Here is a 14,266-nt window from a genome sequence, read left to right on the forward strand (position 1 = left end):
TGTTTTGGTATTATGCACCCCCACTTCCCCACCATCCCCCTCCTGCATCTTCAATTTCTAAGAGAATACCAAATAACAAGCATTTCAAATGATCTCGCTTGGTATTCATGTAAGCGCATGCAGGAATCGATCGCCGAGTTCACCGCTTCCCCCCCACTTCTTCTCGTTTCGCCCTGTCCTGTCCCGTGTCCGTAATCAGATGTGTGCCACGCCGACGTGTTAATGAAGTGTGAGAAGTGAAGCAGTAACACGTCTCGCCCATTTCACCCTCAACTCCCTGGAGTGTGGGGATACAGAAAAGCGCACACACAAGCGCACACACAAAGGAAAGACTACACACACACACACACACACACACACACACACACACACACACACACACACACACACTAAATTCTGTCTCATTCTCAAAGGGCTGATCCTGGAGAAATCAGGTTAATTAGCTTGTTCACTCCAGATCTTACAAAGAGCCATGCTCTTCAGATGAAGAGAGCTGCATTGTGCTCTGTTGCTTTGTGTGCAGCTATTAAAGCCTAATAAACCTTTAATCATACGGCCGGGCACCGGACCAGTAGGTTTATTCAAAATTTCGATTGATATACGTAGTTTGTGGCGTGAAAGAAGTCGTTACCAGTCGCCTATTCGACACGGAAATGGTGAATCGAATTTGTTATACGTGTGTGTTCATGGTTCTGAAAAAAAAGACAAAGTGCAGATTGATTCATATTGGAGGGACAAGAGCGGCGAGTGAAAGAGTGCGAGAACGGACCTGAATTATCCCCCGGCCTGATCCTTTGATGCAGGCTGCTCAGCACAAGTGCTGTAATGCTCTCCTCTCCTCTCCTCTCCTCTCCACGTCTACTTCTAACAAAGCATTTACACGACACCATGTTGCTCACATCCCTCCCTTAACCTGGAATTATTGCACACCACTGATGCAACTAGCTTTCCATGCAGTCACACCTTTTTGAGTCTGACTGCCTTACACAACCCTCCAATGCCACAGGATCAAGCCCTCGGTTTGTTTTTTTGTTTTTTTCCACCCCTGACAGGATGACATGTTGTCTAGAGGTTAGCCAGGGTGCTCCTATTTTGGTCTTTGCTGTAGTCTGTACTGATGAGATGCACTGTACGATCTTTTATCGACCTACTTACCTCCCCAGACTTCCCCCCTCTCTTCTTTTAGTGGCCCTCTCTGTTATGCGTGATAGATGTTGCATGCACGGGCGTCTATAAATATATTCAATATCCCCGCTCCCCGCCCTGCGTTTCTGGCTCCTCGTGCACGCTTTTCATTCCAGAATCAATGCATATCTATGTTTCCATCCAACGGGTTTGAGTCTCGATTCTATATTGCATTCCGAAGGGGAGTTATTGAGGGTCAGATCGGTGGACAGAAACAGATAGGAGCCTGTGTTATTTCAGTCATATACACACACACACACACACATCACAGCAGCCGGCTTTGTCTGTGTTATTACTGGTGATGGATGTGTGTTATCTCGAGCATCCCTCTGATGCATCAAGAAGCGCTGACCTGTCTGTGTCAGACCTGGCTGGCCACAGGATTTATGGGCTTCATCTGGTTATGGTCGGCTGATGAAGCTGTGCGTGAGAGATAGAGAGGGTGTGTGTGTGTGTGTGTGTAAGTACACATGTGATCAGCCGGATCACCAACCTGCTACTACTACTACTACTACTACCAGTTCACTTGGAACCTGCTGATGCTCACGTAATAGAAATCGGATCTGGTGGCGAGCGGAAATCACGACAGACCCCGCCCACATGCTAGTCAGCCTGTTTCCTTTAATGAAAGTTTATTTGAAAACACTGTACGTTGCCATTTTGACACAGTTCCATCAGTGACTGAGGTGTTACTAGATTGCCTCGTCTGCTTTGAATAAATTTGCATGAGGAAGAACTCATTTGGGGAAGCATTCCATCACGTTCCTCGGGAGTTTCAGCTTCACTGGCTCCCACCGCTTCTTCATTCAGCGAGATGATTGAAGGATGTGTTCGTGTGTAAACTCGTTAAATGGCACCCATCAATTGCTGTTTCTCCTCAGTGACTTAATGGGTTGATGATGAGGGGAGGAGAGGGGGAGACAGAAACAAGTATGGAGGGCAAAAAGAGAGAGAGCGAGAGGAAGAGAAGATTCGAGAATGCTGACTGCAAAGCTGATTCCAGCCGATTCACAGCAGTGGCGATGGTGTTGGTGACCATTGTGTGTGTGTAAGTGTGTGTGTGTATGTGTGTGTGAGTGTGTGGAGGGGTACTCCACATATCTGTGCATGCAGATACAGAAAGAGAGATAACTACGGCGTCTGTGTATGCAACGATATGGTGCGTCAGTGGGGTACTCCATGGATGTAATTAGGTCAGAGTGTGTCTTGTCTGTGAAACATTAATTAGTTTCTCGATTCAAATATGATTAGACACACACACACACACACACACACACACACACACCTCAAGCCATTATCAACACAGACATAAGAATCCCTCTAGTGTCTTTCACGTCAACAATTAAATGAAACAAGGGAAAGACACACACACTCATTCATTCGAAGACACTTAGTCATTCCCACAATGCACAGCAGCTTGATGTGAAGAGACGAGCCCGTCTACAGGGACTCTATTGTCTGAAGTTGTGTGCTGCATTGAACAGCGCACACTCCCCCAGATGCAGTAGCAGGTTTTCACTCAGAGCGAGCAGCACTCGCTCTGTCTGCTGAATTACAGCTAGCATCAGCAACTAAGTCTGAGAGCTATTGGCACACGCGCACACACACACACACCCCTCCGACTGCCGCTAGAGATGGAAACGGTCTCCATGGCAACATTCCCCTCTCCTGTTCAGCGCTCCGCCAGTAGCAGGTCCACTGAGGGCGTGGGGGGGTACAAAACAACAAGCTCTTTCTCTTTCGCTCTCTGTCTGTCCAATATTATTGTCACTGTTAAACAGAGGGCTAGCCTCTGCTGCGATATGTGTGTGTGTGTGCGTGACAGACATTATGCTGTGCCTTTTTAGCCCGGGGCTGTATAATAATTACAGTCACCATTAGCCTCTCCTAAATCCAGGCAGATGTATGTCTTTGAGGAGGAGAGGAAGCGCTACCTTAAGGGTAGGTGTCTGCTATTTACATTTGGAGGAACTGGAGCTATGCAGAGACATCGAAAACATTTTGGCAATGGAGTATATATATATATATATATATATATATATATATATATATATATATATATATATATATATATATATATATATATATATATATATATAGCAAATATATCATATTGCTCCTATATTTTGTTCCCCTTTTCACTGCACTGCATAGATTGAAAGTAGAAAAAAAGTGTGCTACACATGCATAGACATATATCAGCTGCAAAAAGTGAATGGTTTCAAGGTTTATGTTTTTTAATGAAGGAGCAGGAGAGTCACTGAGCAGCACGGGGTCTCGCAGCCGGGAGGAGAGAGTTGAATGGCGTTATTAGTCTGGCGGCAGCGTCCTTTAAAAAGCAGGAGTTCAATTAAATGACACAAATTGGCTCACTTCAGTCAGACGAGGGGCTGAATTAGTTGATATCATGCAGTGACTCATTCAGTGGCGTCTGCTAACCCATATTACACCAAACTAGGGTATCTGTGCCGGAGACTCCTCTGTGATTTCGTCACGAGATTCCCCCCTCCCTTCCCCAGACATGCTTTTTCTAGAAGTCACTCCACCAGATCTCGCTGAAAGGTCTTTCTTTCTGTCTGACTGATACCTTGACAGCTTTGTGTCTACGTCCACACTGACATTTTCTCCCCCTCTCTGCTCTGCTTCCTGTGTTGCAGCTGACATTATCTCAACGGTTGAGTTTAACTCATCGGGGGAGCTGTTGGCCACCGGGGATAAAGGAGGCAGAGTGGTTGTATTCCAGAGGGAGCAGGAGGTAGGAAATGCCAACAATGCAACACTAATTATGCTGCCCTTCTGCTGAGAGGGTTGGACAGCCCTGAAACATTGAAGTTGATGTGTTTACTTTTAGATAACTAGCTAGCAAAAGGATAGCTAGCTGTAAATTCAGCAGCAAATATCTAAAAACCACAAACAACAGAAATCCAAACGCTAATCATCATTATAATCATTATATAATATAATCATTATCATTCTAAACTCATGTTACATGGAGTGGCATTGTTTAAAACCACCTAAATGTATTCTGAATTCCAGTTAAGATGCCAATGTTTCCAATAATACCAAATCCATCATGCTGAATTACAAAGAAATGTGTGCAGATGGTGCATTGTACCTCTATAATTTTGCATTTCATTTAATGGAGAAGCCATAAAGATATAGCATCTTGGAACTGGCTATTAATTCAATATGAATGTGCAAAAACACTGTAGCTGCTATGGAGTGGTAGAACAAGCAAATAATGATAATAAAACAAAGCATATATACAGTATGTGTGTGTTTACGCTTGCGGCTCTATGGGGCTGCACTAGGTACACAGCAGAGCTTTGCGCTAACATCAGCATGCTCATACAGTCACAGTGACCATGCTAACAGGCTGATGTTTAGCAAATATAATGTTTACCATGTTCACCATCTTAGTTTAGCAGGCTAATATTTGCTAATTAGAACGAAACACAAAGTGAAACTGAGGTTGATTAGACAAATTTAGTATGTCACATTTGTGATCATAAACAAAAGTATTATGGATTTAACCTTTGAAGCTACTTAAGGGGAAGTTTAAGGAGACTAGAATGTATATTCATACCAACCAGCAATGCTTTCTTTTTCTCAAACGTTGCACACCTTGTTGAGGAATTAAAGTCTTTACAATAAATTTGTGGGAAACAACATTTAATCTTGTGGAGTCAAACAGCAAACAGGTCAATCTCTTACCGTGTTTCTCTTCTTGCAGAGTAAGAGCCAGCCCCAGCGTCGAGGGGAGTACAATGTTTACAGCACATTCCAGAGCCACGAGCCAGAGTTTGACTACCTGAAGAGTTTGGAGATTGAGGAGAAGATCAACAAGATCAAATGGCTTCCTCAGCAGAACGCCGCCTACTTCCTGCTCTCCACCAACGGTCAGTCAGTTAGCTAAGGCGGCCCCCGCTGCTGTGGGCAAAAAATGGTCAACGAGACCATTAATCTGTCATGAGAACGTGTTGAGATGTGGGCAGAGTGTTGCTGTTACTCAATAACGGTGTCAAGTAAAGGCAGGATTCATTTCTCACTTTGCAGAATGGTCAGATATACAGCTGATGTCAGCGATGTTATTAATATCACACACAAATGTCTTTTTAACCGTGTTTTCGCTTGACTGAGCAAGTGCCACCAGCAGAAGCGTTTCAGATTGAGAACTTCATGCATGGCTGCCACAGCAGGAACACACACACACACACACACACATATCAAAGCATGTGCCACCACACGCCATACATGCACGCCAGCTCAAACAGACACACACACATCAGCGAGAGAGATGTCTTGCAGATTGTGGGCTTCATGCATGGCTGCTACAGAAGTGCTAGCGGTGGCTGGAGCAGATGGAGGAGGGTCCTGTGGCGATGGCCTCGCTGCTCTGACACCAATATTCACAGCGGAAATTAAAAAAAAAAAAAAGAAGGCAACAACCTGACTGCTGCCGCCATCCCCCTCTCCAGACAGACAGAGAAGATGGGGTGTAACTGGTGTTTGTGTGGTGCAGAACTGAAAAGCGCCCAGATGGCTTTTCTGGGGGGGGGGGGAGCGTATACTGCAGCCTGGAAATGTAGTCAACATATAGATTGATATCAGTGACATCAGAATGTACACAGGAGCTGCCATTCATCATTCCCGCTGGCTCCAGACCAGATACATGCCAGATTGGGCCGCCCAACCCCCTGCATCCATCTTGTGTCTGAGATTCACTGCAGTGAGCCATGATCCAACTGTATTTTGTGTTTGTGTGTGTCTCTGTGTGTGCTTGTGTGATGTATCCATTCCAGACAAGACGGTGAAGCTGTGGAAAATCAGCGAGAGGGACAAGCGTCCGGAGGGCTACAACCTGAAGGATGACGATGGACGGATCAGAGACCCATCGACAATCACCTCGCTACGGGTAAAGGGGTCATACATGACTATCAGGTCTAACACCACCCTAAATGTCACATGGAGTAAGGGACATGGTTTCAAGTCATGTCTAGCTGGTGTGTTCAATGTTCCGAGTCAAATATCAGGTTATGAAATTCCAGATTCACCTTAAATGGAAACAAAAACAAAAACAATTCAAGCGACAGTCTGATGGCCTCTTGATGAGACACCTGGTAGCTTAGCTTAGCATTACGACTGAAAACAGGGAATCAGCTAGCCTCGCCCCACATGGGAGGTGCATTTTCTGACCTTTGGAAAGAGCCACGCTAGCTGTTTCCCTTGTTTCAAGTCTTTATGCTAAGCTAAGCTAACTGACTGCCATCATTCATTTTATAATTAACACCTGCTTGTCCGACTGGGACATGTCAAAATGTTTTCTGTGACAAAAATCTATCATATGTTTGCACATTGATGAGTCCAAATACGTACAGCTCAGATGAGCTGATTAAATATAAATTGAGCATTCGGTCATTATGCTATGATAGCCTTTAACCCTAGATAAACTTCTTAGCAACGCATTCTGTATGGCTGCACCGTATCTGTCAAAACTGACACAGTTTTCCCTGTAATATATGTTCACCTTCAATGCTGATAAATGACACTCACACCAGCAAACACACAATCGTTGGACAATTTTGAACTTACACTGGCAGAAGAAAGTGAGAATGAGTGATCGATATGTTCACTGAGGTGAAGACCATGAAGAGATCATCCTCTCTGCCCCCCCACTCCCCTACCTCTTTAATTTTCACACAAAGCAGGCAGGCACGTAGCACAGTGTGTGTGTGTGTGTGTGTGTGTGTGTGTGTGTGTGTGTGTGTGTGTGTGTGTGTGTGTCTGCCATCGTAGATTAGTGCTGTGTTCAGCGTGTCTGTCCCTCTTTGTCTGGCTGGCCAGGGGATCATAGCAACCTGGAGGACAGGCCGGGACTGTGGCAATCCTGTTTAGAGGCTTTGAAATCTGCACATTGGGGGGGAGAAGGGGAGGAGGAAAGGGCTCAAAAAAATGATTACAAAATGTAGCCAAAAGAACAAACAACAAAAAAAACTCTTTGTTTGCATTGTGTAACGTTAAAACACAAAGGATGTACTTTTTTGCATTTTATCCGATTGCTGCTTTAAAAGAGGAAAGCGCTTTAAAATGATGTTGTGAACAGATTTCTAGGGAATATTTATTTATTTTTAAAGCAGAAATATCTAACACTAAAATATTCGGCTTCACATTTTGTGAGGAGGAGAATCGTGTGAATCTCTCGTAGGTGCAGGAGCCAGCCGAACAGTGTAACTGTCAGTGTTCGGGGTTATGGGTTAATACGGTCCGTGTCTCTCTGGACGGCCGGTGAAAGACATGGAAATGAAGTGACACCCATGGAGATACAGCAGCCTGCTGGGCTGCCATGTCTTTCTGTCAATGCCAGCAACGGACGAGAGAAAAAGAGAAGAAGCAGTCGATTTGTTCTCCTCTCTCGCTCCCCTCCCTTCTCTCTTTGTCTGTGTTTTATCTGGCCAACGGGGGGCTGCATGCAGACTGGGGCTGGGCGGCTTTGAAGCCCGAGCAGCACTGTGTTTGTGTGTGTGTGTGTGTGTGTGTGAGTGTGAGCTCGTCTTAATTCTGCAGAGTTCAGTTATCATTCCTCAGCAGGGCCTAGCGATGCCCCCGGGCCATCTCTCCTTCCACCTCCTTCGCTTTCTCTGTTTTCTTGCTTTCTCTTACATGCAAACATGAGAGCAGGAGTGACGTCTTCAGCACTTTCATGAGACAGTGCAAGAGGGAGGGAAACAGCCGGTGTAGCAAACAGATATTCACAGTCTGATTAAAGCGGCTCATCAAACAGCCTCTGAGCCCCTCAGTCACTGTCTCTGTTTCATTAAGATTTGTGGAGTAAATGTCATGTGAATCCCTGGAGTCATCCGTTTGTGGTTCACACACACACACACACACACACACACACACACACACACACACACACACACACACACACACACACACACACACACACACACACACGAAGATATTCCTCATAGCCACAGATACAAAATTCATGCCCAACATTTACATTTACATTTGCACATCTGCAGATAAATATACAGGAAGGCCTCGAGGAAACCAGCCTCAATGAACAAAAGATACTGGATCAGTGTTATAAAACCCATCAAAGCTTTCGAGATGAATTTCTTGCATATTCTTTCTGTGTTTCTTTACATGTGCTTCCCCCCCCCCCACCTAACTGACCTGTCTTTACCAATAGGTGCCGGTATTGCAGCCAATGGACTTGATGGTTGAGGCTACAGCCCGGCGTGTATTCAGCAATGCTCACACTTACCACATCAACTCCATCTCTGTCAACTCCGACCTTCAGACTTACATCTCCACCGACGACCTCAGGGTCAACCTGTGGAACCTGGAGATCACCGATCGCAGCTTCAGTATCCTCACAGTCGGCTCATCGGTGTTTGGGAACTGAAAATGTGGGGAAAAAGGGGACGAAAAGTAACCATGTAATTCAACTCTGTACAGAAAATGTAAGCTAAATACTGAGGGTGTATGTTGATGGGTGTGTGTACTGAGAGTGTTGGTCGAAATGCCCACTGTCTCAAGATTGTAGTTGTTCCTTAGTGCCTGTCTCTCAGACATTGTGGACATCAAGCCAGCCAACATGGAGGAGCTGACGGAGGTGATCACCTCAGCAGAGTTTCATCCCCAGCAGTGTCACACCTTTGCCTACAGCAGCAGCAAGGGCTCGATACGCCTCTGTGACATGAGAGAGGCCGCGCTCTGCGACAAACACTGCAAATGTGAGTATGGAGTGCATCATGGGAAACATGATAAAAGAGTGACGAGAAGGATCAAAACGATTTCTTTATAGATCTTCTTTCATGTGAAAATATTCTATAATGTCAACTATCATTGTGTATTTTGTGGCAACTCAACTCAAGCGTTTGCACGATTATTGGATTTCTTTTTTATGGTTGTTTTATTCATTTAACCGTTTTATATTCTGTATCATCTAAATGTTGCTTCAAAGCTATCTAGCAAGTGTCTGCATAGAATATCCCTTACTGGGATAAATAGTTGAACTGTATCAAATTGAACTACAGAATCCCTTTCATTTATTTTAACGACGCTCACATTCAGTCAAATAGACATTAGAGCCAGTCTTCTGAAACCCACCGTGTGTAATTTGAGTTTTATTGTAATGTAGCTCCTTTTCCTGCCCATTAAATCCCCTAAAACTACACAAAGAACTTGACCTCAGTGAAGCTGAGTCGTATAAGGAGGATTAACTCAAGAAGAACAGAAGAGAGCGCTGCAGGTTCATCTAAATCTTTGAATTCATGAGAGTGATGGAAGTGATGGAACAGAAAGACTTTCAACATGGTGGCACCCCGGTTGCGAAATCACACTGGTTTTTTTTCTGCTTCAGCGCCACCTTTGTGTGGCTCAATATGCCAGGATTGATAAGCCATCAATAATTCTCGCCGTGTGTTTCAAACAATGAATGGCCTTTTCTAAAGCCAAATGAATAATGAATACATTGACATTTTCTCTGGAAAATCAATGGCTTAAGAGCAATCGCATTAGTCCCTCACGGACACACCTTGTTAATCAATAACGTCAGTCACGTCCTCAGACATATTGATGCGTTCACTGGACCATGCGCTCACGCGGCCTGTTGCAATTTCACATGAGCAGTTATTTACAGGCGAAATGAGTATATAAGAGACATGAAATGTTTGGAAAATTGGTGTTCATTTTAAGTTGTGGTATTCACGGCTGTTTTCATATCGGCATGTACGTGCCATTAGGTGCGCACACACACACACATGCACACACACACACACACACGCTGGGCAGGCAGGTGCTCTCGTTAGCCTCAGGACACGGTCTGCTGATACCGACCTACTGTCTCACTGCATGAACGCTGTTTTAGCTCAGAGCGATGTATTATGCCGTCCCTCCCACGCATGCACTCAAAAACACAGCTTCTCCTTCCCTTGACGTACACGCACACACATATACACACACAAAACCTCCTGAACCTTCCACATAAAATACACAATCATATCACATCCCCTCCCATACCTGTAAACGTGAGAGGCTGCTGGTATCAGTCAGCGTTAGATTGAGGATGGATGGAGGGATTGGGGAGGATTGCCAAAGCGCTGAGCCCCAGGACAGAAAGAGAGGGACCATGCCAACTCCCCAGGGACCCTATTATACACCCCTGGAGTGGGACGGGAGGGAGGGCAGGGACACACACACATGCATAAATACATGCACATATTGCACACACACCCACTTATACACAAACACTCACACACACACACAAATCCAGTGGGGCCCAAATGGGCCCAGCACTTTGACATTGATTTGTTTTTCTTATCCCTTCCTCATCCCCCCCCCCACCAATTTTTTCATCTCTCCCGCCGCATCCCTAGGTAGACTCCCCATTGACACATCACAGAGCCATTCTCCAGGCCTCAGCTGAGGAGGAGGGGAGGGGGAGAATGGTGGGGGCATTTTTGGAGCAATTGAGAGGGGAAGAAGAGGGGGGGGGGGGGTAAGAGGAGGAGGAACAATAACTTGACAGCTAACGATGGAATGCCTGGCTCTTATCCCCAGCGTGTTGGCCTGCACACAGATCAGCAGCTGCCAGAATCAATATGAATCATAACCAATATTTACCCAGCATGCTGACCCACGACTCTCTCCCTAAACACACAGAGAAATAATACCGTGAAGAGATGCAGCTGCTGCAGAAAAACCCCACATCCAGGCATTGTTGTGGCTCTTATTGTTCGCTAATGACGGCCCCCACCACCCAAACACAATCAACTTTGTTTTATTCTCGCTGCGAATGATGAAAAAGTCTTGCTGGAGGAAAAAAAACATCTCTTTTAAGCATCGACCTCCCGCGGTGTAGACCGTGTTGTCTCTGTCAGATGATGACTGCCTTTTGTTGTTTGTCTCTCGTAGACTTTGAGGAGCCAGAGGATCCCTCCACTCGCTCCTTTTTCTCTGAAATCATCTCATCCATCTCTGACGTGAAGTTCAGCCACAACGGGCGCTACCTGATGACAAGAGACTACCTCACTGTCAAGGTGTGGGACCTTCAAATGGAGAACAAACCACTAGAGACGTACCAGGTAAGCCTTCGCCTTGCTTTAATGTGCCTGTTGGACACTTCGAAGGCTCCAAAGATAATCCTAAATAACAGCTAGGCCGGGATCAAATCAAAACGTATTGATTTCAGAGTAATCACTCAACATAATCCTGTTTCGCTGTCACCCTGCCAATCCGTAACATCTTCTGCAATTACCCCGGGCGGGCTTATTGAGCCAACTGTTCTCAAAAAGACAGATAGTGGCGGTGCTGATGCAACCTGAAGGGCAAAACCTCCCACTGTGTGGTCACCGGGGTCAGAGCCACTCTGTGTGATCAGGGGAAGCCATCTTAGTGCAGGTCATGATTGATAAGGCTATCAGCTGGGCTCAAGGGATTCTCTGTCCAATTCCACCTGCTACCTAGCATCTTAGCGTGGCTCACCAGGTCTGGAGGGATTGTTGAAACTAGAGCATATGGCAGTGCAGCTTAAGGTTGTATGGTTGTTCACTTAAAAAAAAGGTAATGTGACGAACTTTGGGTGCAGGGAAAGTGTGGTCGTGATCCACCAGCCACTTCATGTTCTGACTTGTTTTTCAGGTGCATGACTATTTACGAGGCAAACTCTGTTCTCTGTATGAGAACGACTGCATCTTTGACAAGTTTGAGTGTGTCTGGAACGGATCAGACAGGTGAGATTTATTTATTATCCATCCATCAATCTATCCATCCATCCAACTATCTCAATAACCCGCCGCTCTCCTCTGCTCCTCCTCAGCGTCATAATGACCGGCTCCTACAACAATTTCTTCCGAATGTTTGACCGGAACACCAAACGGGACGTCACACTGGAGGCGTCCAGGGAGAACAGCAAACCCAGAGCAATTCTGAAGCCTCGCAAGGTACAGCACCGCTCATCAATACAAGTTACCGGATTCCTAAGACATCTGGATTTGTTCTATATCGCCAGGGCCTTAACTTGGCTTCAAATGAGTGTTGTTTAGATATCCTGATGACTGTGAATCTTCATAGATAAGCTACAGTGTAATTGTGATTATATCCAATCATATCCTGTGTGAAATCCATGCACTGAACTAGCTGTGGTTACTAGCACGAATGTGAAAATTAAATAAAAAACTTTTTACTAAGTTTGTTTAGGTTGAATTACTTTATTCAGACTTTTAGCTGCTCTTGTTCTTTTTACATTGTTTATCTTACTTTTATCTAACAACTATTTAACTAACATTTAGCAGCTAAAGAGCCAAATATGTCCCTCAGAGGCCAAAACAGAGCGTAAAGCCTAACACAACTCCAAATGAATGCCAATGTTGCTCTGTGTCTCCTGGATGTGTAAGTTGGCAACTGTTTGCAAACTTCTTTGCCACATCTACTTCATGAGGTGATATTATATCAGTGTTGTGTTTCACAGCGGGTTCTGGTGCCCCAAGTGGGCAAAAATTAAAAAAATACTGCTTTAAAAATCACTGAAATCTTTGTGAACTTATGCGTTAAAAATGGTGCAAACTCATAACCTAAAAGCACATCTATCCCTACTGTTGTCCTCCAGGTGTGTGTCGGTGGGAAGCGTCGCAAGGATGAGATCAGTGTAGACAGCCTTGACTTCAGCAAGAAGATCCTTCACACTACATGGCACCCCCATGAGAACATCATCGCAGTAGCGGCCACCAACAACCTCTACATCTTCCAAGACAAGGTCAACTAAAGAGCAGTCTGCCCCTGCCGAATTTTGGGAAGTGGGGAAATTGACACAACCTGGATATAGCGGGAGGAAAACGGTTCCTCGGAAATTCGAGAATGGACTTTCATTCGTCAATTTGACTTCTAATTTAATTTATTTAGCCGTGCGGACACCTGGAGAAGTGAATCCCATGCATTCATGCAACGAGAGGATCGCTGCATGAATGTAGCAGCCCTCCGGACCCCCGGAGAAAGGGGTTGGCTGTGGGTACACTGAACATTAAGCAGAGCACACTGACAGAAACCTATCGCTGACATGACGGTGGCTCGTTGTCATGTAGCAACAGTGCCCCCTCTCTTTCAACCTGCTCATGCTACAGTGCATGTGATCAACCCTGCGTTTTGGACAGTGCAACCTGCTGCAGAGTTCCTACAAAAGAGACTGTTAATGTCTGACCCCAGAACAACTGAGTTGTGAGCTGCGACACACAACATGGTCAGTCTTTCAAGTACCAATTCTGTGTCTCCCTGGTGAGACTGCTGTAGTCTGTAATGTGAATGAAGCCCTTCTGGGCCGTGTCAATGGTTTTATTTAACACTGTTGTTTTATTGAGTCCTTCGCTCAGTCAACGAGTCTGTCTAGAAGCTGTGGTGCCTTCTTTTGGTATGTGGGGGTTTGATGTAGTGGGAGCGGGAGGGGGGGCGGGGGGGGGGCGGACTGAGAAACAAGGAGACTGAATGTTTCAAATGAAATGTTAACTTTTATTCTTTTGTTTTTTTCCTCTCTCTCTTTATTAAAGAAAAAAGAAAAAAAAAAAAAAAGCTCCACTGAGGTCCGAAGTGGAAAAAAAAGTGCTTGAAGCGACGTAGTCATGATTACGTTATAGCACCGGCTACATGCTTGTGAGTTCAGGGGGAGGACGCTGTGATATGTACAAAGTAATTGTTGCTCTTATCACATTGCAGTCAGTCTGTCAGTTTGCAAGAGACACGACAAAGCCACATTACATTTGGATTGTACCGAAAATGATCTGTAGATGGTAGAACCGTAAACTATTCATGTCATAATATTGAGATTTCTTGGAGCAACCTAATGCTAGCAGGCATTGCTCTTTTTTTGCATTTGTTAGATCTGATTCTGATGACACTGACCACCTGCATATAGATGTTTTAACATCTACAGATCATTTCAGGCACCATGCAAGTAAAATATTTGGCTTTGTCCACAAGAAGCCAGTTTAAAAGTGTTTGATTTGAGATTGCTGCGGTGTCTGTACACGGTCCTCTTCATGTTGACGAAGGGTAACGTGGAACAGCAGCAGGTTTGTATGTC

General features: G+C 45.1%; 1 protein-coding gene across 2 annotated transcripts in view; it reads left to right on the forward strand.

Moving 5' to 3' along the window:
* The window catches only part of ppp2r2ba (protein phosphatase 2, regulatory subunit B, beta a), a 46,801-nt gene extending 33,218 nt beyond the window's left edge, over nt 1-13,583 (forward strand). For both annotated transcript variants that reach the window (XM_079268401.1, XM_079268402.1), the window contains exons 2-10: nt 3,843-3,940; nt 4,919-5,084; nt 5,988-6,100; nt 8,381-8,558; nt 8,763-8,927; nt 11,110-11,279; nt 11,836-11,927; nt 12,014-12,137; nt 12,803-13,583. In XM_079268401.1, coding sequence (XP_079124527.1) covers nt 3,843-3,940; nt 4,919-5,084; nt 5,988-6,100; nt 8,381-8,558; nt 8,763-8,927; nt 11,110-11,279; nt 11,836-11,927; nt 12,014-12,137; nt 12,803-12,958 — 1,262 coding nt within the window. In that variant the 3' untranslated portion in view covers nt 12,959-13,583. The remainder of the gene's footprint in view (nt 1-3,842; nt 3,941-4,918; nt 5,085-5,987; nt 6,101-8,380; nt 8,559-8,762; nt 8,928-11,109; nt 11,280-11,835; nt 11,928-12,013; nt 12,138-12,802) is intronic.
* Nucleotides 13,584-14,266: the final 683 nt, after the last annotated feature.

The sequence above is a fragment of the Melanostigma gelatinosum genome (assembly GCF_949748355.1).
Source record: "Melanostigma gelatinosum genome assembly, chromosome: 5".
NCBI lineage: Eukaryota > Metazoa > Chordata > Actinopteri > Perciformes > Zoarcidae > Melanostigma > Melanostigma gelatinosum.